The following is a 23,105-nucleotide window of genomic DNA, read 5'->3' on the forward strand; positions in this document are numbered from 1 at the left end:
TCCATTTTTATGTGTTTCGTACTTTAGGTAACTTTAATTTGTGCGTAAATTAAATATTGAATTTCAGATGGGGTGAAAATAATAATAATGAAATAGTAAGACAAACGTTCTGTTAAATAATAGTACCAATTGCATGCATAAATTTTTGTTGAAAATCATTTTACTGATTTGAATTACAAAAATATAAGCTTCTGATCGTTGTCCTTTTCTAAATTTTAATAATTAATTTTCAATTTAATAATTCAACTATAATTAATATTTCAAAATTAATAATTTGATAATTCTTAACATTCCTAATTGTCAATCATTTAAAACTATTGATTCGATTCGTAATAAGAATATAACTACTGACTAAAACCTTTTTAGTATTTATGATCTTTTTCACCACTAATTATAAATTATAAAAGCTTTGCTTTTTTTGCCTAAGATTAAAGTTACTACTGTTAATTGCAAAAGTAGTTTTTTATTTTATGTATTCTAGTTTTTGGGAGTGTAGTTGAGATTAATTTTAAATTATTAAGGGAATAGTCTTTTAGAAGATAAAATGTGTATATTAAGTTTTTACGTAACTGGCAGCATACTTCACACCTAACATGTACCTAAATATGTACTAGAAGTTTATGTAAAATTTAAATCTCCTTAGTTTGAATCATTAACTTCCTAATGATAAATTGTGTATGATTTAGATAAGAAGTAGCGTTGACATTTACCTTTAGTTTTATTAATTTAACAGTTAATTTTTTAGTCAAAAAATATAACTTTTATTTAGTTTAAATGTTACCATTTTCCTAAGAAACTTAATATTTTGCTATATGTACCGCCGTAAAAAAAATAGAAATGCCGAGGGATACTTGTGAGATCAGGTTGAAGAAACGATGGCACGATATATATTATATATTTACATACCATCTTCACAAGCTAAAATCGTGAAACTTATACATTTAACGATCTTGGCATTACGTTTCTTCAACGTTTTCGACTCAATGTCTGAATTGACTCAACCAGTAAGACCAGAACATTTCAAGTCTTTTAACATAAACTATTACAGAATAAGAATGTTCATTCTCTGATAATTAAAGTTACGGTAGTGTATCATCACATTCCACATGCCGTTTAAGAGGCGCCTCGGATGGAACGCTAAATTTGGGGAACATTGATCTTACCACACCCTCGTAAAGCATAGCATGTAGAAAGATGTCTCTTCCGAAGTAAAACTTGCAATGAAAACGATCCACTAGCCCTAACAGGCTCATATGCCCATTGTCTGATTCAGCAAACCACCGTAACACAAAAGTACCATCCAGTTACTGATATATAAACAAATCTGCCATAAAATTTGGCGTAGGTCTTCGAATGAATTCCTTCACTCGTTTCAACCAGAGAAGTCTTTTCAGCTGCATTTTGTGGATATGTAATGGTTTTTCTATTTGGTTAGAGGTATTGCGCCCACCAGACTTACCGAGATGCTGCGTACCCAGGGCTTTAAAGATTACTTTGTCACAGTCTTTGTGCAGTAGAAGGGGATCAAGCCTAGTGAAAGGTTTGCTAAAACCTACCGTGGCAATCAATCTACCTTCCCATTGACATGTCCTTACGCCCAGGATACAGCAAGCAAATCTAAGCCAGATTATGGCAGCACTCACAGAAGAACTTCGGACTCCATAGGAAAATTAGGTTGTAAATAGAACATCTATATAACAAATATTTTATTAATAATACAATTATGTCTTTTTCAATGTGAGATAAAAATTAATTAAATAACATTATTGCCTGCTATATTATTAGATAATTTGTATTTTTGTTTATTATTTTTTTTAAATTTTTTTGATGACTAAAAAAATTTTTAAAAATGTATAAATATGGGAGGAATTTATATTTTCCACTTTAAAAGGAGATTTCTTTTTTTTTAATATTTTACTTCTTTTATTACAAAATAGAATAAATGGGATATGTAATGGATTTTTTTTGTTTGTTTTTTGTTTTTTTAAAGATTTATGCGATCACACATCACAGATGCCCAATTATCTCAAAAAATCTGATTCATTATTTTTTTTATTTTATTAGTACTTATTTATTTTTTTTTTTTAATTACTATCACAGTCTGGAAAGTAAATTTCTCCCATAATTACATTTATTTATATTTATATACCTTCATGTTTACTAAACAATTTCTTATACACATTAAGCTTTACCACAAATATATAGTACTGAAATATTTATATTAATATACTATATTTTTCTTTTCCTTTTTATATCATTCAAAGTATAAGCCAAACAACAAATTCACGTTTGTAGCATTTCTATGCATATATTTATATTATCATTTTATATGCGATTTTTTTTTTACAAAGTAAGAAATATCACGATGTTGTCAGTTAATAAATAAATTTAAATAAATTAAAACACAAACACACACACAAATTGTCAAATATTTTTTTTAAATGTCGATATAATACACAATATCTATATCAACAACTTGAGTGAATGAATTATATTGACAAATGCTTATTTAGACAATAAAAGTTGGACTTTTTGTTTTATAAATCTGAAAAGCTTATGAAAAAAAGGCGAACTTAAAATTAACCTACAAGTGTCCATTACAAGAGGAGAGAATATTTTAAATTATTATTAAGATACAACTTTCTCGGTGAATGTACGTCAAATATTTCTTTTAACAAAGTTTTAAGACAACAACGACCATGCCACAATTAACCTTTTTTTTTTTACAGGTCGCGGTAGCAAAGACATTCTGTCAAATTCTCATAGAATCGTTTCTTTGACTCTACACTCTCATATAGTTACTTTAATTAAAGAACAAAATCGATTTAGAAATATTAAAACTTGAAAACTATGCAACCTCCACTATTACTGGCTTCAACTACGTGACCTCTGTTGCAAATTTTCCCATATTTAATGAATTAAAAACAAAAAAAAAAAAATTCACATCACTTAATATGGTGCTGATTATTTATAAATATTAATAACTTAATCCAAAAACTGCAGCTGCTAATTCTGCACTTATTTCATTCACTCATAGAAAAAACTTGCAATTTCTTAAATTAAACTAACTGGCAACATCAAGATACTTATTAAAGTAATAACTAACATAAAAAAAAAAAAAATTATAATAAAAAATCTGAAGACTAGCTAAAATGTTTGACCTTTGCACTTTGATTTTGTTAGTTTATTAATCCTTCAAATTACAAGTAATAATAAAGTTTATTCCAATTTACCTAAAAATTCTATTTATATTTTTACTTGCATTTTTTTGTTTTCACTTTCAGTTGTTTAAATATAAAGCTGTATATGCATATATAAGTTATGTATATATTTTAATTATTTTACTTAAATTAAAATAAACAAAAAATCATGTTTTATTATCCTTTTTATTAAACATTTTATCAATAATTTTTTATTATTATTAAATTAAAAAATAATTGTCTCATCCCCTCCCATAAATACCCCTTTAAATATTTTAACATCTGATAAAACTGACTAGACTTAAACTGTTTTATTTATTTTTTCATTTTCTCTTATATATTTATATATTTCTTCGACTTTCGTAATATATATGTATAAAACCATGTACATCCAATGTTATTCAAAAGTAAAATAATTTGAAAAAAAAAAGATTAAGGAAGAAAAGGGAATTCGTTATTATAAATTTGAAAATGTGTATTAAATAACAAAATCATTTTGATGTTGTTTTTTTTAGAAACAGGATTATGATAAACCTAACCTAAACTGACTACCAAGATGCAGTTTTTTTGTTGTCATAAATGTCTTCTGAAGACTCAAAATAAGCTAAAGAGAAAAAATAACTATCACAAAACTGTTTGTTTTCTTATATTTGAATTAGCGCTATTGTTTTGCTCTATAGAAAACGAAAAGGCAAGAAAAATCAATCGCTTATTGGCAAATAAAACCGGGAATTTTAGTAAAGCTAATTAAATTTTTGTCTTCTGCTTCGTAAAATTATTAGTAAAGTTCTTTTCTTTTTTTTTACGATTACTTCTTTATTAATTGAAAGACATGGTTATAAAAGTTAAAGTTATTAAAAAATCACACCTACTTTTGTATGCGATTTGACCCTGTTTATGAAGGCTTCAAGGCTAACTATTAATTAGTTTTTTTTTTTAAATTTTATTGATTTTTTTTTTACTAAGATTATGAGCCCTAAATGTGCTCTTTTAAAAATTTTTTTTATGCTATAAAAAAGTATTCAAAATAATTACACAGCAGTGAAATGCTAAATTCTTATTATTTTAAATTTTATTAAAAAAAAATAATTTTTTTTTTAAAATTATTGAAAAACAGAACTGAACTTTATTAAAAATATGTTTTACTTAAAAATTTTTATCCACTTGGCCATAAATGCAATAATATTGAGTCATGGAATATAATTTATTGAATGCGCTAGCAATGAATAAGAAAATAATTAACAAAGTTACGAAAAATAATAGAAAGCAACAAAATGAAAACAACTACAGATTTATATATGAAATAAATCAATTGTATTTAAGCTCTTGTTTCTTTATTTTTAAATATAAAAACCATAATAATCCAAAAGTTTATCATTAAAATTGTTTCAACTAACAGAGTTTATTGTTTACATGTATAATTTGTTTCTATGGATTATTATAGATATGGGAGAAAATTTAAAAAAGATAACTGTAAAAGGAAAAATTTAGTGAATGTGAAACTAACAAAAAATGCAGATAATTCTTTAGGTACTACGAGGAAATTGGGATTTTTAATAACTTTCATTAGGTTTTGATAAATAATAAGCCTTTTAATTATTTTTTTCCGTAGCGTTAATAGGTGGGTGCCAAGTGACGAGTGTAGTTAGTGGCGAGGGCCGCTAAAATCTATTGCAGTTCTGAGTTCGATTCCCGATTTTCGCTTTAATGTGAGATAATTATAACCAATTTATTCATTATTACCTTCCGCATCTCTTAACAATGCTTTATAAGTTGAGTAAATAAAACTGGCCTGAATTTTTTTTTGCCTTGAATGGCATTAAATAAGCTATGTGAATTTCGAAGAAGTCTGTTCACATAAATTGCTAAATGGAAATGTAAACCACAAGGGACTTTCCATATTTAGTTTAGAAAGAAGAGCATTAGGAATGTTTTTAAATTTCGCTTTCCTTTTTTTTTTTTTTCTAAATTAAAAGAAAATTTTGTTAACCCTAAAAAGACCTCTCCCCATGTTTAAAAGAACTACCTGCACTTTTGAAAACTCATGGGAAACAAATTTAATAAAAGCACGAGAAATTTTCAAAAATTTCATTTTGGTTTTTTATTTAATTGGGTTTCATTGACAGTATGTTAATTTTTTTTTAACTTTCGTTCTTTTTTTTTGGTCTATCGCATGTCCTCTACTCAACAAATCAACATTTGGGCTAAGGGGAGGGGGTGATATGATTTAAAATTGATAAGAGAAATTACAAAATATACATATGCTTAATATGGTTGTACACATCCAGATTGTATAAAAGTATAATATTATTAAGATAATTGTAAATTTGTATTATTATTTTTTTTTTTAATTATTTATTTTACATCTAAATAACTATTTTTCTTGCTTCAATTCATTTTTTTTGTAAGCTGTTACTTTGTATGAGAGCTAGATTCAATAATGCACAACTATTATATCTATAAATAACACGAGCTTTTCTAGGAGAGGATTATTACAAATTGTTAACTTTTTTTTCGTAAAAATGATTTAAGAATAACTCTTAAAATCCATTTTTTTTTTTCTTATTTTCCGGTAACAGTAGAATAAAAAATTTAAAGTAGAATAAAAAATTTGTGTTTTACATTATATTAGGTGACAAATATTCTGAATGTGTTTCAATGCATATATAATAAAATTTTCTGGAGAAAAAAAACATAAAGGAGCTTTAAAAATTAATTACATTTATTTATTTAAAAATAATTAGAAGAAAAATAAAGCAGCCTTAATAAACTGTCACCCCAGTCATGTTTAAGCAGCGATAATTGTTTTTAAGAATAATATATAATAATACAATTACTTTTCAGTTATTGCTACTTTTTCCGTTGTATATAAAAACAAAAAAGAAAATAAATAGGAAAATAATCAAGAAAATTATTAATGATGGAAGTCATTGATTAACAAACACATCATTTTTATTTTTATGCATGTCATTAAAAACGAATAACAATATATTTATAATCAGTAATAATAATAATAATGATATTTATTAAATAGGTGATTGTGAATTTTAAAAATCTTAGTGGCTTTTTGTTTTTAAAAACAGCTACAATATTTAATTTTTACAAAATTAAAATGTAAGTCGAATAATGCCCAAGATATGATATTTTTTTACTTTATATTCTTCCAATAATTAAATAAATAAAAAATAATTATAAAAGACTTTTGGAAGAAACACTTTGATGAGTCTATTTTTTTTTACTTTGATTTAAAGCACTAGCTATAAGAAACATCCAGACAAATTGTTTTTACTGTACAGATATGGTTGCAAGGATATGATCAATTTTAAGATTATGTTTTATTTTTAATACCAAAAACATCTAATAGTTTTGGACTTGTGACGTTAAAAAACTATTTTTTTTTTTTTAATTTTATTTATTAATTTTTTTTAAAGGGGAGCACAAACTAGAAAATACTATATACAATAATTTTATAATATTTAATATTTTCTTTATCACAAAAAACTACTGACATTTAACAATAAATAAATTTAATCATAAAACTAAAAAATATATTATTCTGTCCTTAAAAATTACATCTGCTTCATCCTTGATTTTTTCGATTTATATTCTATCCTCCTTCTTTTTAAATTATAAACAAAAAGTCAGAAAAAATTGCATATTTTTAGTTATAATTACCTTTTTTTAAAGACTACTATAGTCTCTCTTGAAATATGATATTTCATGATATTCTGAAATGGGAGTGATTCCAAAACTTGAGCGTAGAGCTCCCTGGCAAAGTTGAAGATTTTTTAAGTTGCTTTCGAAATTAGGGGACATTACTACATCGCTTCATTTCTTACCCACATTCAACTATCAGTTTTGTAAGGAAGGTTCCTTCAAAGAAGATTTGGAATAGATTCTTCGAGGCCAGAAAGCCCTACGCTACCGTGACATAGATTGTCTATTAGTGGACACAAACGTTTTTTTTTTAATTAGAGCAAATCTTCTATTTCAACCTGTATAGTATAATACTACAGTTAGGGAGCTTGGTGAGCAACTACTTAACCAAAGAATGGAGACTTGGATTTCTCTCATCGTAGAGAAAAATGTGAGCCATACAACGTTTGCAAGCATTAATGGAGGCTATTCCCCCAGGAATAGGTACATTAACTTCTTTTATTCGAATGAGCATCATATGGCCGAATATTCCCTCCATCTCCTAAAGCTCTTTCGTCTATTATGGGGCAAAACTACCTAATAAATAATCAATAAAAATAAATCGCTTAAAAAATAAAATACATGAGCAACCGCGGAGCAACCTTCTTTAAACATCTCTCAAACAAAATTTATAACCAAGCCGCCACACATAAGACATTAGGACTTATTAAAACGGGTATAAACAGTTTTCAAAGTTTCGGAATCACATAAACAAAATGGCAATAATTTTAAGTATTCTCTTATTTAAAATTTCTTCTGATTTGCTTCATGATTTGTCATTTTCAGACAAATTGTTGAATTTAAATCAATTATTTAAATTAAGAAATTAAGATGTTACAAAAGAAAAATAAGTTATTTTCTATAGTTAGCAGGGAGAATTTGTTCTTTTAATTTATACATACTTATTTTTTTAAATTAAAGGATTTCTTCTTAACACCTTTTTTTTAAAATTTTATTTCTTCCAATTTAAATATATCTCTACTATTTAAATATTACTATTGATTGTCTAACATTCAAAGTAAACAGTGAAGTCTTTCAGTTCCCTAAACTATATACTTCGGACATTGACAACGAAAACAGAATTTTACACTAAAATGAAACTGAAAAAAAAAAAATCAACAAAAAATATATGGAAAACATAAATAAAAATTATTGTTTGTGTTAGTTCATGACGCTTTGTAATTTGTTATTTTGATATAGTCATTATAAATACACATTTATTGCATATTAAATTCAGAGAAAAAACTCACTTTTTGGTTTAAACAATTTAATTATTTCGACTAATAAAGACCTTTTTTTTTTTATAGTAAATAATTGATATGTTTAACAGAAGATATGTATTGAAGATTCAGGATTCACCCACGAAATTAAAAGAAAGAAAAATTGCATTATTCTTTAATGCAAATAATAATGTAAAATAAATAAAAATAAATAAATAAATCACAGAAAAAGTATTAAGTACTCTAATTAAGCAAATTTTACTAATTAGCTTTAATTTAGATTTTTTAAAAAATATTTAAAAGGGGATTAAAACTTTTTGAAGCAATTAATTCAATTAATTTTTCTCTTACTTTTTTAAAAACAAATTTTTGTTATGAGCATAATTTATTGGCACAGAATTTAATTCATTTACTTTTTAAACCAAACGACAGTCTAACAATTTTTTATAATTATTATATTTAATTTAACATTTCACAGCGGCATTAAAATACTGCAATTTTATTTTTGGCACAATTTTAATTTTTGTAATGAAGCTTTTTAATATTTATTTCGAGAAGTGAATTTTTTAAAAAAAGTATTGTAAAGGAATATGGGTTAAAATTTTATTTGACACAAAGCATACTGTACTTTAATTTTGTTTTGATTAATTATTCATTAAAAACGCAACTTACTTAATTTTTAATTTGTTTCAACGCTTTTTTTTTTTGTTGCATTTTATGCACTTTTTTTAATTACTTAATTTTTTAAATGAATTCCTAAATCCATTAAAAATAAGTTAATCAAAATAAGTCAATGAATAATACAAATAATTTTGTAAAAAAAAAAAAACTTATTTACATGGAAGACAAACTAAAAAAGAAATGCTACCTACTATAAGGTTTCCTTGTCAATTAAAATGAAATTAGCAACTGATGCAAGCTTTAATTTTGAAAGTAAGGAAAAATCCGAAATGAAATAATTCTACTGATATACTTCATTATTCACAACCTATTTTGTTTATAATATTTCAAAATATATCTAACACCTAGAACAGTGTATTTATTACTGTTTTTGGTCTTTGTTTTGTATTTATATACATAATTAATAAAAATTAAAAAAATGTTGCTTTAAAAAATTACAGTGTATCCCAAGAGTTTTAATTAATTTATAATTTCATTCACTATAATGTTCTTTCAACTGTCCACATTTCTCTACTATTTAACACGGCCTTATATTTTAGTCCCTTAGATTTAGGCAATGATTTTGGGGAAAAAAGGATGCAATTGAAATATACTCCAGAAGCAATACATACTCTTAGGAACATAAATTAAAAAGAAAAAACTGTATGGGTATTCAGGAAGTGGGGTTCGTCCTATACGGAAGTATTCATCATGATTACAGGGGAAAATAAGTAGTTCTGTGATATCCCTTAAGAGTCTGAACTAAAGATATCACAAAAAACCTAGTGTACAGACCAGAGGGACACTTTTGAAGGGAGTTCCTTCGAATTCTTACAACTTTCAAAGAGAAAACATTTGCTGCCTTTATAGAATTTATCTTGCCCTGTATATTTGATAGGATTCAAAAATGCATCAAAGTTCAGGCATAGACTATACGAACGTTGGGCTAAAAATTGAGCGTCAAATTTACTTGATTTCAAGTTAATGTGTGGCTAAAATTGCCAACAATCTCGAAATATTCTTAAAATACGAAGCGATAAATGTTTTTAATTATTCATAATTTTTTTGTCATTTTTTTTAAATTTTGCACTCTTGAAATCATGGGTGGAATTATTCCATGTAAGAAAAGCTAAAAATCTGCATGCGGGTAGGATTCTAAAGTTTGCTAGCAGGGTACTGCTCATAGTGATCCACCTTAAAGGGATTAAGGGACCTTAGCTCGAAAATACAACGTATTAAGATCTACGGTAAGATAGATTAATTTAGAAACGGATAGCAAACCTCATCTCCAATTTCCAAGCTTGATGACATTCAAAGAAATACTTGAAATTTTAAATCTTATTTCCAATAAATTTTCAAGGCCAAAAGACAAGAGATTAAAAGCGAACATTTTTCTTATCGTAAGAGCTGATGCAGAAACTGTGATCGGAATTCTGTTGCTCTCCGAAATGCATAATCAAAAAAATATTCGGAGATTACACTTGGCAAATTTTTTTCGTTTGGAATACAACTGTAATAAAAATATAAAATAATTAATAATTATAATTAAATAACAAATGAATTTAAAAAAAAAAATGGAAATATTTCTATTTTCGAAAGCTATAGACTCCCGCAAATTTTTCTTTTTAAATTTATGGCATTGTTATCACGCTAATGTGGTATGATTGCGTTGAAAATCTATAACTACAGAAATATTTTTATTAATTATTTTGTTTTTATATATTATATAAAACATAATGCTTATTAATTATTCTTTTCTTTTTACAATATGTAAATATGGACCCAAAAAGCTTAATGTTGTCATTTCTTGGCACTATATTTAAATTCCAATTAACACCTACCATTTATACCAAGCTAATAAACACTCTTGACAGAATAAAAAAAATGTCGAAATTAATTAAAAAAAAAGAGAAAAAACAATAAAGAATAATTTTATTCTATATTAAAGATGATTAAAAATACTATTCTTGAATATAGAACACGGAAAAATTTAATATTCTAGTGCAAATTACAACGACTAAAATTTTTCATTTTTATAATTTAATTTTCAAGTTTTTTAAAACTTTCAATTTGTAATTGTTATTTAATATTTTTTTTTTTCTTAGATGTATAGTCTCTTTAGAGATTCTTTGAAATTAGTTTACAGAAAAAAAAAAAAAATTATCGGATAACTGAGATATAACAGCTTTATCTGTATTTTATATCAAGAAGGCATAAAGTAATTTTGAAAATTTAATAAATAAAAATGAGGAAAGAGACTTTAAAATATATATGTATTATATATGTGTGTGTTTGCAGAAATGGAGGCACTCTTCCATTCATACTAATTTCTTCTTGTTTTTTTTGTATTTTTTAATAAATAAGTTACACCAATTACAAACTAAAAGCAAGCCATTTTTTTGTTTTCCTAAACAACCCCTACTACTAAGTAGTTTTTAAATATACATTACAACCGATCTTACTCTGTTTTCAATTTGATTTATTGCATTTTTGTTTTTGTTTTTTTAAAATCATTGTTACATTCTTCTTATGTACATTACAAATTACTTTCATTTGTTATCTTTTACGAACTAACATTTTTTTTTTATTATACAAATACCCCAACCAGGTTTTGTTTTTCTTGTTCAACAATTGAAAACATCTCCCTACTAAATAAATAAATTAAAAAATAATAATAATAATAATAAAAATAAATAAAATGAATCTCAATTACTACAAATATTCACAGATAGTACTCAGAAATATATTACGTTGCTACGACTAAAACCTTTTAAGGCAGGCAAGAATACAAATTTTTTTTATTTATAAAAAATAAATAAAAATTAATATTTAATTGTACAAAACTAAATAACACGAAATTAATGCTAATTTGCGAAAAAGAAATTGCAACAACTTAAAAGTGTACTACGTGGGGGGGGAGAAGGATATTGCACTAACTTTAAACATCACCTATTAGTCAAGCTTTTTTTTTATAACCCTTCAATACCGGTATAATATGTAACATTTTCTTTTCGATATTTTGTTGTTTAAAGATATGTTTCTTTTAAAATGTTTAAATAGCATATATTGTTCAAATTGGCACATAATTTTTTAATAATAATTACTCTTGCAATGTAGCCTAGATCATAATGATTAAAGAAATCTCAGTATCTATTCTATAAATATAAAATAATACGATAAGTCTCCCTTGAATCATCGACAAAAAAACTGAATCCAAAAACCATATACGAAGGCTAGATTTAAGAAACCAAATCCAGAAAAATAAATCCACGTATTTAAAAAGTATTTAAAACGAACTAATTTGGAATTAATTTCCTCGAGAAGTAGCATATACCACCCACAGCCTAAGTATAAGGTTAAATAAGAGAGAATTTATAAATTAGGTGGTTTTTAATTTTAATTAAATTAGTAATCTATAAATTCTAGAATAAAAGAATATTTAAAAAATAGAAACTAACACAACTTTTAATCATCAAGAGCTACATTTTTTTTTGATTATGTTTTAGAAGAATATGAAGAAAACGTTTCTATTCTTCATTCTTTGTAAATTCTAAATTTACTTAGTCGAATCTCAAATTTTTATGTAAACCAATGATTTTATAATATTACACATACTTGCCCATTTTTTTGGGGGGGCAAAAAAAAAAAACTAGATTATGCTAATGTATTTTGCTAAAATTAAACACAACCTATACATCGAGTATCCTGGTAATGAATAAACAATATTTTGCGGCGATTAGTTCCGTGTAAAAGGGAGCTTTCTTTTTACATTTTTCACACACATACAAGCTAAAAAGAAAACAAAATATATAAAGAATAATAAATAAACTGTAATTATCAGAACACATTGATTGATGTTCATGTGATTAATGAACACATAAAACTTAGGAGTGACTACTATGTGTCATTATTAACAGTATATACTCGTATTCTAAATAGAAGTCAATAAATTAAACAAAAATTACAAAAAAATAAATAAATAATCATAAATTGACTAATATAGTAATAAATAATAGTGATTATTTTTGAGAAATTACCTATTAAAAATTAATATACTTTGGTAATATGAAAAATTAGAAAACAAATCAATTAAATAAATATAAAAATATGAGACCATTTCAAAAAAAAAAATCCTAATCGTTTTTTCAACTTATTATTTTTTTGAAGAATGATGATAAAATTTGTGGCTCATTTAAAAATCAAATTTTTGTATAATTATATGAAGATGTTGAAATCCACTGAGATGAATGTGAATTCCTTATATCTTGATATTTTTTTGAATTTGGTTTTCCTTGCGTGTTCATTATTTGTAGATTTTTTTTTCATTTTTCTGTTCAAATTCAAATTACCTTTTGCATTTATGGAGAAAAATTAATGTATAGGAGTTGGTAATTTCACAATGTGGTTTGGTGTGATGTAATGATATCCTTGCATTGGCATTCCAGCAGTCTCCATGGATATCCTAGAAAATAATAAAGAATAATTATTACTAAATATTATAAAAGTTTCATTATTAAAATTTAATACTTTTTATAGAAAAATGGTCTTAGAGTACAAAAAAAATATGATGTGAATCGCACAGAGCTATTTCCTTTACCCCTTTTAAAATTCTGATGTACAATTAACGAATAAGTGCTTTTAAAATATCATTAGAGAACAGTTATGCTCTAAAAATCAGATATAGTTTCATCAATTACAGATTGCTAGCAATAATTGCTTAGTACAAAATAAAAGAGGTAATTTGAATTCCTCCTTAGTTACATTTAAATTGTTTTGTTTAGCATAAAAATTGTTTACTTTTAAGGGGATAAAATTAAACATTATGTTACATACAAGAAAACCATTAGTTGCAAAAACCAATCTAAATGATACGAATAGTTCTAAAGGGAACTTCCAAATTAGCTTGAATTCGCAAACTACATAAACAAGTGCCTCATCTGACTGCTGAAAATGAGGCGCCACGGTAGCCGAGCGGGTTAGAGGCGAGACCTGCGATGCTAATATGTATTGTGGTACTGGGTTCGATTCCCCCGGTCTTAGGCCTTGGATTTTTTATTTAATGGTTAAATAAAAGAAATAAACAGTAAAGTATGTTTGCTGGTAATAGTATGTGGGAGATCCCCCAGGAAACCATGTCCTAGCTTTTTGTCTAATGACTTTCTATCATCCTGATGAATCAAGCGGCAATCCGACTTTGCCCTTGGAATAGAAAAAAAGAAGAGTCTTTTTAATTCTTTGCAGTATCTCAAAAGTTTTAATCTGTGCAGATACGATAGTTTCTTGTCAACACGAGATAAGCAATTTATAAGTTTAGCTTGGAAAAGATTACTACTCCGAAGAGCTAACAACTGCAACTTCTACCAATTACTCGGTTAGTGTGTTGGAAGAGACTTACTTACTGATCAAACGTGTTGATATCCACAAAAAAAAAAAAAAAAAAGCAAGAAATCAAAGAAATGCAAGGAAATGGGAAAACAGACTACCCTTTTTAAACAACTTTCTATAAGAGTTCACCTCTATTTGGAATCGCTAACTACCCAAACTCAAAAATCACAGTGGAAAGAGAATATTTGAAAAAAAAAAATAGGAAATCATACAACATTTAAGTGCTAACCATGATAAGAATAATTCCTTAAATTGCACCAGAAAGGACAGTTTTCTGATATATTGAAGATATTTCCTGTAAATATCAGAAAAATTCATATCGAACATAAATTACGTTCAGATGGACTTAAGAGAACACTATGAGCGGCCATGAAATACTTTCTAATTTTGAGGAAATTCTAATTTTGACAAGAATTTGGAAAAAAAAATAAAAAATCGCATTGATGATATTGGTAATAATATAAACATGGCTATCCCTAATAGTTACCTAAATAAAGAAAATTTATATAAATTTCTAAAAAACAAAACAAAATAAGTCCACTTTAAAACAAAAAAATGGTATAAAAACCAAAATTTCCATTGAAAGCAATTTCGAAAATGACATCACAATATTTTCTTTTTATTGGGATAAGAGGTAATTATATAGAACTTTTCCTCAAATTTCACATCCATAAATTTCTCTTTTTTTTGACCTTGTACTCGTGATAAAAATCCTGTACAAATAATTATTTGTCTTTTTCATCATCGAAAAATACCTCAAAAACTCAACTTACAAACTTCTGTATCAATCTGAAATAAAATTTATTAATTACGTGTAATAAATATTTTAATAGCAGATCCCAATACAATATAATGATACATAAAAAGTATTATAAACTATTGTAAAGAATAATAAAAAAAAACAGAGAAAGGATTATAAAATTTCATAGGTTGTCAGAAGAGTTTTTTTAAAAGGTTATTTAATATGCACACACTTTGAGCGTAATATTTAGTAAATAAAGTTGAATAGGAATGAAGAAATAAGCACAGAAAAAGATATATAATTTAGTAGACTGATCTGTAAGGCTGAGCAATATATTTTTCAGCATTTTTTTTTATAGCTTTTCCTATTAATACCAAGTTATTCTTTGTTCAATAACATCTAAAAGCAAAGGCAAACTGAAAACAATTACTTTGTTGTCATGGTATAAGATTGACTATTGGTAAAAATTCCACTTACAAAATTATTTTTATGTTTCCCAACCTGTGGTACGCAAAAAAAAAAAATCAATAATGGCGGACATAAACAATTTTAGCATAAAAATATCATAGAAACAAGGCGCCACGGTAGCCGAGCGGACAGAGGCGAGATATGCGAAGCTAAGCTGTATTGTGGTTCTGGGTTCGATACCCGGTCTTAGGCCTTGGATTTTATTTAATGGTTAATAAAAAGAAATTTACGGTAAAGTATGTTTGCTAGTGGTCCACAAGGTCGTTGTGACTCCGGTTGAAAGCTTTATGCGATTCCGGAGGTCAGGCGGCAAGTCAACCCCTCTTCCTCGTAGTGTGGACTGGTAACGCGGCATTTGTTGCGGCTAACGGGGCTCTGACGGGTCGGTGTGTCTCCCCCATCGGCTTCCCTCCTTCTATTTCCCCATCCTTTAATCCTTTCTTGTACCCCTACTGCCAATCCTTGCGTCTATCCCTCTATCCTTTGATCCTATCTCTCCCTTTCCTGCCTCTTGAATCCCTACCCAAGCCGAGATGGGGACTCGTGTCGAGGCTGAATGCGTACAGGGTAGTAAAATATATGTGCGGTAACGATCACCTTGGGGCACCGGGCGAAACCCCATTGTATTGTAGCCTTCCTGTGGCAGTGGGGGTCTGTCACAGGTGACCGTCTATCCCCCACTTCTCGTGGGAACAAGATGAGTAATTACAATAAAAAACTAGATTGTAAAACGACAGCCAGTGGTGTTCCTCAGGTTACTGAGGAAGGAACACAGGCTGGGATAAAACCAAAAGGGGAAAGAGTGAAAGGCCCTAAGACGGATTTGGTGGGACTACAGGGAACTTCTTCTGGAGGGAGCGGCAACGCAGACCCTCCAGGTAAAGAGGCAGTCACTGGAGTCTCCCAGAAGTTGAAGGGTATTCACATTACACCTAGGAAGCCGAGTGGTGCTCAGCGGAGAAAGCTAGCTAAGCTTAAGGTCGCTGAGGCTGGGAAGGAGTGGATTCCTGGGAAGGACTGGAGGGAAAGGGGGAAGGGGCAGAAGACCTCCAGAGTGGTAAACCAGCCAGGTGGGCAAGGTATAATTCCTTCGACCTCCTCGGATGGGGCAGGCATTGGGAAGGAGGCGAGAGTCGTTAGTTCTCTCCCTCCAGAAACAAGTCAGACCCCTAAGAGGCCTAGGTCGGAGGTCAGTACTCCAAGTTCGGCATCGGGGAAGGCGGTGGCACAGGGTAGCAAGAGGGTGAAACTCCCAGAGGAAGGGCCTACGGGCTCTTTCAGGGACGCTCTCTGCGCTCAAAAGATGGCCATCGTTCTTGACTCCTATCCGAATGACTTTTTGTCGGAGGAGCAAGCGGATCTTCTTCAGCAGAAACTGGTGGAGGAGATCTGTAGTGAGAAATGTACTGGCAGCATCGGACCCCAGTTTCGGAGCTGCTTTCTCTCCAAAGGTGCACTAATTCTCGCTTGCGAGGGTGAGGATGCGAGACTTTGGTTAGAGAGGGTGGTTCCGGAGCTCCGGTTGGGTGAGGGAGCTAAGCTGAGGGTGGGTCCTGCCAGAGTTATCGTGAGGGCGGCTAAGGTGGCTATGTGGGTACCTGGCGCTCTCAAGAATACCACTCCGTCCGTTATTTTGGACAAGCTGCTCGTTCAAAACGAGGGCTTGGATATAGCGGAATGGAGGCTCCTAAATAGGAAAGTCGAGCCCAAGGGTCAAACTCTTGTGTTCGAAATATCGGAACAGGCCCTGAGTAGGTTGAAGGGGACTAACTTCGAGGTTTTTCTAGGACTCGAAGTGGTCAGACTCAGGGTAGTTTCGAAGACTTCTACTAGTGCTGCAGCTCATGACCCCTCTGAATCGATGGAGGTTGCTTCAGGTGAACCTCCATCACAGTAGAGGGGCGTCTGCAGCTCTAGTAAAATTCATCAAGGAGGAAGATATCGCCATTGTCCTCATCCAGGAACCCTGGCTGGTACGGGGGCGAATTGCAGGACTTGGCGAAGCGAAAGGTAAGATTTATTATGACCATAACCTTGACAATCCCAGGACATGTATTTTTGTTAGGGAAAACATTACTTCTTTACTGCTAATGGAATTTTGTTTCAGAGACCAGACCGCAATAAAGGTGAAGCTACATGTGGATAAGGAGGCCAGGGAGATTGTCGTGGCCTCGACCTACCTTCCATATGACTCTACAGTCCCTCCCCCATCGGAGGAGATGCAGTATCTGACCAACCGGTGTAGGGAGAGAGGACTGCAACTACTGATTGGGTGTGATGCTAATTCCCATAACGAGGTATGGGGTAGCTCAGGAACCAATCAGAGAGGTAAGTATCTTCTGGACTTCATTAGTGCGAATAATTTGCATGTTATAAATGAGGGAGAAGAACCCACCTTCCACAACTCTATTCGTAGGGAAGTGATCGACCTAACTTTGGGAACTAATTTTGTATCGACCCTTGTTAGGAACTGGCATGTGTCGGGGGTCCCCTCACTTTCGGATCACATGTACATTAGGTTCGACATTGGGTTTGACTGTAAGGAGGTGGTTACTTACAGAAACCCTAGGAGAACAGACTGGGACTCGTTTAGACGGGATCTCAGCGCAAACATTGGTACAGTCAACAATAACTTTAGGACCCGGATGGACATTGATGAAGCTGCTGAGAGACTTCAGGGCGTCATCAAGGAGGCCTTCTGGGAGAATTGTGCGGAGACAGTGATAACATCTAACAGGAAAGTAGGCTGGTGGAATAACCAGCTGAAGGAGCTCCGCAGTAAAGTTAGGAAACTGTTCAATGTAGCTAAAAGAAGGGGTACATGGAAGGAGTACCGTGAGGCCCTAACTTCTTACAACATAGCCATTAGAAAGGCTAAAAGAGATGCTTGGAGGAAGCTCTGTGAAGAGGTAGAGATGACCTCGGAGGGGGCTAGGCTCCATCGCATAATATCAAAAAGTCCAGGGGGTGCCCTGGGTACCATCAGGAACGAGGAAGGGATTTTTACCAAATCGGGGAGAGACACATTGGAGTGTCTCATGAGAACTCATTTTCCCGATTCGAAGGTAATTGAGTCAGGACAGCATGGTGAGGATACTCTGGGACCCGATAGGTGTCGGGGGACCAGGGAAACCTGGGCCGTGGCTAAATACTGCATTACCTACAATAAGGTGGCCTGGGCTGTAAATTATTTTAAGCCCTATAAATCCCCGGGTCCTGATGGCATTTTCCCTGCCCTTTTGCAGCAGGGGAAAGATTTAATTACTCCTATTTTATGCAGGATAATGAGGGCATGCTTGGCACTCAACCATGTCCCTAGGGCATGGAGGCCTGTAAAAATTATCTTTATTCCAAAGCCTGGGAAGAGAACTCATACCCAGGCGAAGGAATTTAGACCAATTAGTCTAACATCGTTCATGTTGAAGGTGCTAGAAAAACTGATTGACATGTATATTAAGGAGGTGGCTTTAAAGCAACGGCCTCTGCATGCCAATCAGCATGCCTACCAAACAGGCAAATCTTGCGAGACAGCCCTCCATTGTCTGGTTAAGGAGTTGGAGGCTTCGGTATTTTGCAAGGAGACAGCTGTGGGCGTGTTTCTGGATATTGAGGGTGCCTTCAGTAACACTACCTACAGTTCAATTGCCTTGGCGATGGATAGACATGGCGTAGAGTCCACTGTTTCAAGATGGATCTGTAACATGCTATCGTCAAGGAGAATCACAGCGACCCTTTTTGGGAAATCGCTGGAGTTAACGACAGTTAGGGGGTGCCCTCAGGGGGGGTTCTATCCCCGCTCCTTTGGTGTATGGTCGTAGATGAGTTACTTGAGGTGCTAGACCTTCGTGGGTTCTCGGTCCTTGGCTATGCAGATGATATTTCTGTAGTGGTCAGGGGTAGACATGAGACAATCGTGGCTGAACTCATGCAGGAAGCTCTCAAGGTTATAGAAAATTGGTGTAGAAGGGTAGAGCTTTCAGTGAACCCTTCTAAAACTACTCTGGTCCCCTTTACAAGGAGAAGGGATAAGGAGAGCTACAAAAACCTTCGATTTTTTGGTAAAACTCTGGATGTGTCGGGTGAGGTCAAGTATTTGGGCATTGTCCTGGATACCAGACTCACTTGGAAGGCGCAGATTGAGAGAGTTACATTAAGGGCTAAACAGGCCCTTTGTGGAATAACTAGAACCTGTGGGAAGACATGGGGTCTTAGCCCAAAGATGACCCACTGGCTCTATACACGTACAGTCATACCTATCATCACCTACGGTTCAGTGGTGTGGTGGAGGAAGACTGAACAACAGACGGCAATTAAGGCTCTAGCAAGGGTGCAGAGACTGGCCTGTCTGATGATCACGGGGGCCTTTAGTAGCACCCCTACTGCGGCGCTGGAGGTACTTCTGGGGTTGGCTCCGCTTCAATATGTTATTCAGGCGGAGGCAAGGGCCAGTGCGTACAGAATGGCGAGCAATGGGCAATGGAGGCGTATAAGTTCCTGCATTGGCCATATGATTATTTCAGATAAGGTCGACCCTGGGCCGGTTATTGACATGGCAGGGGACAGTATCTGTCCTAAATACAGTTTCGAGACTCCTTTTCAGGTGTGTATTAAACCGAGGACTGAATGGAGGGTAAACTGGACGGATCAGTACCGGAAGGGAGGCATTTGGTTTACCGATGGCTCCAAGATGGACTGTGGGACTGGGTCTGGAGTGTGTGGGGTTAAACCCGAGGTACTCATTGAGAGATCTCTTGGGAGATACGCCACAGTCTTCCAGGCCGAGGTTTTTGCTATTAAAATATGTGCTGAGGAAAACCTGCGGATGGAACCTAGAAATAGGGAGATTCGCATCTTTTCGGACAGCCAGGCTGCACTGAAGGCTCTCGTATCCTTCAGAATCACCTCTTCCCTGGTCTGGGAATGCAGGAAGGCCCTAGAACTACTGGCGCGGCACAACAAAGTTCGGTTGGAATGGGTGCCGGGTCATGTGGGTATTGAAGGGAATGAAAAAGCTGATTATCTGGCCAGGAATGGGGCTAACACTCCTTTCATCGGTCCAGAGCCTGTCCTGGGGATCACCAGGGGTTCGGTTCGCGCGGCTCTCAGAGATTGGATCTGGAGGGAGCACGAAAAGAACTGGGTGATGTGTCCTGGGGTTAAACACAGCAAGACTTTGATGCCTTGGCTGTGTAAGCAAAGATCCAAAGAGACCCTGTGCTTGGGCAGAAATCAGATTACTCTGATTACAGGCCTATTCACGGGGCACGGTAGGTTCAAGAAGCATCTGCGCAAGGTGGGGCTTATCAGCTCGGAGCCGTTGTGCAGATTATGTCAGGAAGAGGAGGAAACGGCCTCTCACCTGTTGTTCGATTGCGTTGCAATCGAAAGTTTGCGCTATGAAACCTTTGGAACGTTGAGGCCGAAGGAGATAGTAGCGCAAAAACAACTAGTAGGGAAAGTCCTTGACCTCTTTAGGAGGGGAGGGTTCGCCTACTAGAACTAAGAAGGGACTGGCACAATAAGTCTTCTGTGGCTGCGGTGCCTTGGGGTATAGGTCCCGTCCCATCTACCATCTAATCTAATCTAATGTTTGCTAGTCGCCTCCGTCCACGACACCTATTGGTAGTTGGACGTTAAGCCCCGCCTGAAAAAATAGGCAATTACTTTACTTCTTTATCATAGAAACATTTTTCCCTATATTACACAAAAATTATTTTAATTAATAAATTAATTTACAGTAAAGTTAATATGTACAATAATAAGGTTATAGACTGTTTCAAGATATACGAGAAAATATAATAACACATTTAACAGGATTAAAATTGTCTTTCATGGAGTATTTTACCAAAACCCGAAAACACAAATGATAACTGGATTTCAAACCTCTTTTATAAAGAAAATTTAGGAAAAGCTACATCATTATCGATAAAAGATAAAGAAAAATTAATAGAATAATCATGTGACAGAACTTAAATGGTAACTAAGTAAAGATCTGCTTAAAGAGACAGATTGTAATGAGTAAGCTCTATCCAAGCAACATTAAATTTAATTGGTTTAAAGCAACATTAAAGGTAGTTAAATGCTTAAAAGATATTAGTTTATAAGATTTGGGCATAAATGTAATAATCCTAAAGAAGAACTTTGTAAATTAATTAATAATTTTGAAGAGAAAAATATGTACGCAATTATTAACTAAGATCTTACACTTTACAAAGTTTATAAAGTGAAAATGAACTTGAACTCCTTTGTATCTCCTTAAATGAACAGATACATTGTATCTCTATACAAATAAAGATGATAATAATAATAAAATAACACATTCGGAATAATATATCACCAAATACAATCATTTTGACGAAGTGGTACAATTTAGCATGATGATGTACTACCAAGTGGTACGCGAGCCGAAAAAGGTTGGGAAACGCTGATATAATGGGGGGAAAAAAATCTTTATTCGCAATGTTTATTCTAATTTTAGCCAACTAAATTAAGCAGTTCTTTCTTTTAGAGTTGCCCAAATACAGCGACGGAATAAGTAAAATATTTCTGTTGCTCTGTATCACGGTGAAAGATATGCCAAAGAAGATGGAAGTGAGGAATGTGATATGCCCGACTTTTTATTTTATTTTGGAGAAAAAAGCGGGAAGATTGGCAAGTTATAATGGTGTCGTCATCCTTTCAAATATTTTACACAAAAACTCTTTGTCTGCAAACATTCTGAAAAAGCTAAAACAGTGTGCAAAGCAGTAATATACTAATCAAAATGTGGCAGGTTCGTTGCACTAAGTAGTCGCGCTAAAAGAAGTCAAAGGTCACTAAAAAAGGATAGAGAAATAGGTCTTCTTGTAAATGAAAATAAAAGTTCTTGAAGATGTCACCGTCAGACGTTAAAAGTACCGTAGAGTGTTTAAATTTTGAAGTTTCGAGTTTGAGGAGGTGATCCACTTCACATTTATTAGTACACACCGGCTCCCGCATTATATCTTACTGAACCGTGTAGACATGAAACCAATCGGGTGAAGGGTATCGATTAATAATGGTGAATAATCTAGCTATAGCTGGAGCGAGCTCTGCAGAGACGGCAGTCATAGCGAAATAGCAGAGCAGCGATTGAGGTTGCCAATGGATTCCAGGACACTGTGGGCTGCTTGGAAACGAGAGGGCCGATGAATTGGCAAAAAGAGGTGCGCGCAAATGGATCAACCTGAGCAACCAATCTCCATGCATGCTTTTAAAAGGATAACTGCTGCCAGTCTTCGATCAGAAGTGAAATGCAGACAAAAAGCAAAAGCGGATGGAAAACGGATGGCAAGTATTGGTCGATCCAGGTGGACGAGTTCCACCTAATCTGACAAGAAGGGACGGCGAGGCCTGCTTGAGACTGCTCACAGGTCATAATTATTTGCAGGCCCACCTATATCGCATTGGGTTGGCGGCGGACCCGACCTGCACTCTGTGTGGAAGAGAGGACATGTCCTCCGAACACCTTGACGTGTGTCCTTCTATCGAAGACATAAGAAGTATTATTTTATCGGACGATATCTACAGAAAAAAAGCATTTGTGTACTTGGAAGCCCGACGTCGGATGGCAGAACTGCCGTGACTTATGGGTGGCGTAGATATATATATATATAACATTTATTAGTTAATTATTAAGTAATAATGCTCGAGATGAACGAGAAAAATTCTTAAGGGGGACCAAAGAGCGTTCCATGCTAATATAAACTATTTAAT

At 32.4% G+C, this 23,105-nt stretch overlaps 2 protein-coding genes across 15 annotated transcripts in view; one reads left to right on the plus strand and one right to left on the minus strand.

The window, feature by feature from the left end:
- Nucleotides 1–1,691: 1,691 nt before the first annotated feature.
- mub (poly(rC)-binding protein mub) overlaps nucleotides 1,692–23,105 on the minus strand; it is a 292,419-nt gene continuing 271,005 nt past the window's right edge. For all 14 annotated transcript variants that reach the window (XM_074127638.1, XM_074127645.1, XM_074127634.1 and 11 more), the window contains one exon: nucleotides 1,692–13,238. Coding sequence is in view for 4 of the 14 variants with exons in the window: in XM_074127645.1 (XP_073983746.1) it covers nucleotides 13,148–13,238 (91 nt within the window). In the remaining 10 variants the exon portion in view is untranslated. The remainder of the gene's footprint in view (nucleotides 13,239–23,105) is intronic.
- On the plus strand, nucleotides 15,661–17,426 carry LOC141453964 (uncharacterized). Its single transcript, XM_074127650.1, has one exon. The coding sequence runs from the start codon at nucleotides 16,069–16,071 to the stop codon at nucleotides 17,266–17,268; it is 1,200 nt and encodes a 399-aa protein (XP_073983751.1). The 5' UTR covers nucleotides 15,661–16,068; the 3' UTR covers nucleotides 17,269–17,426.

The sequence above is a fragment of the Rhodnius prolixus genome, unplaced genomic scaffold (assembly GCF_049639745.1).
Source record: "Rhodnius prolixus isolate KJV_2025 unplaced genomic scaffold, Rpr scaffold_9, whole genome shotgun sequence".
Lineage (NCBI taxonomy): Eukaryota > Metazoa > Arthropoda > Insecta > Hemiptera > Reduviidae > Rhodnius > Rhodnius prolixus.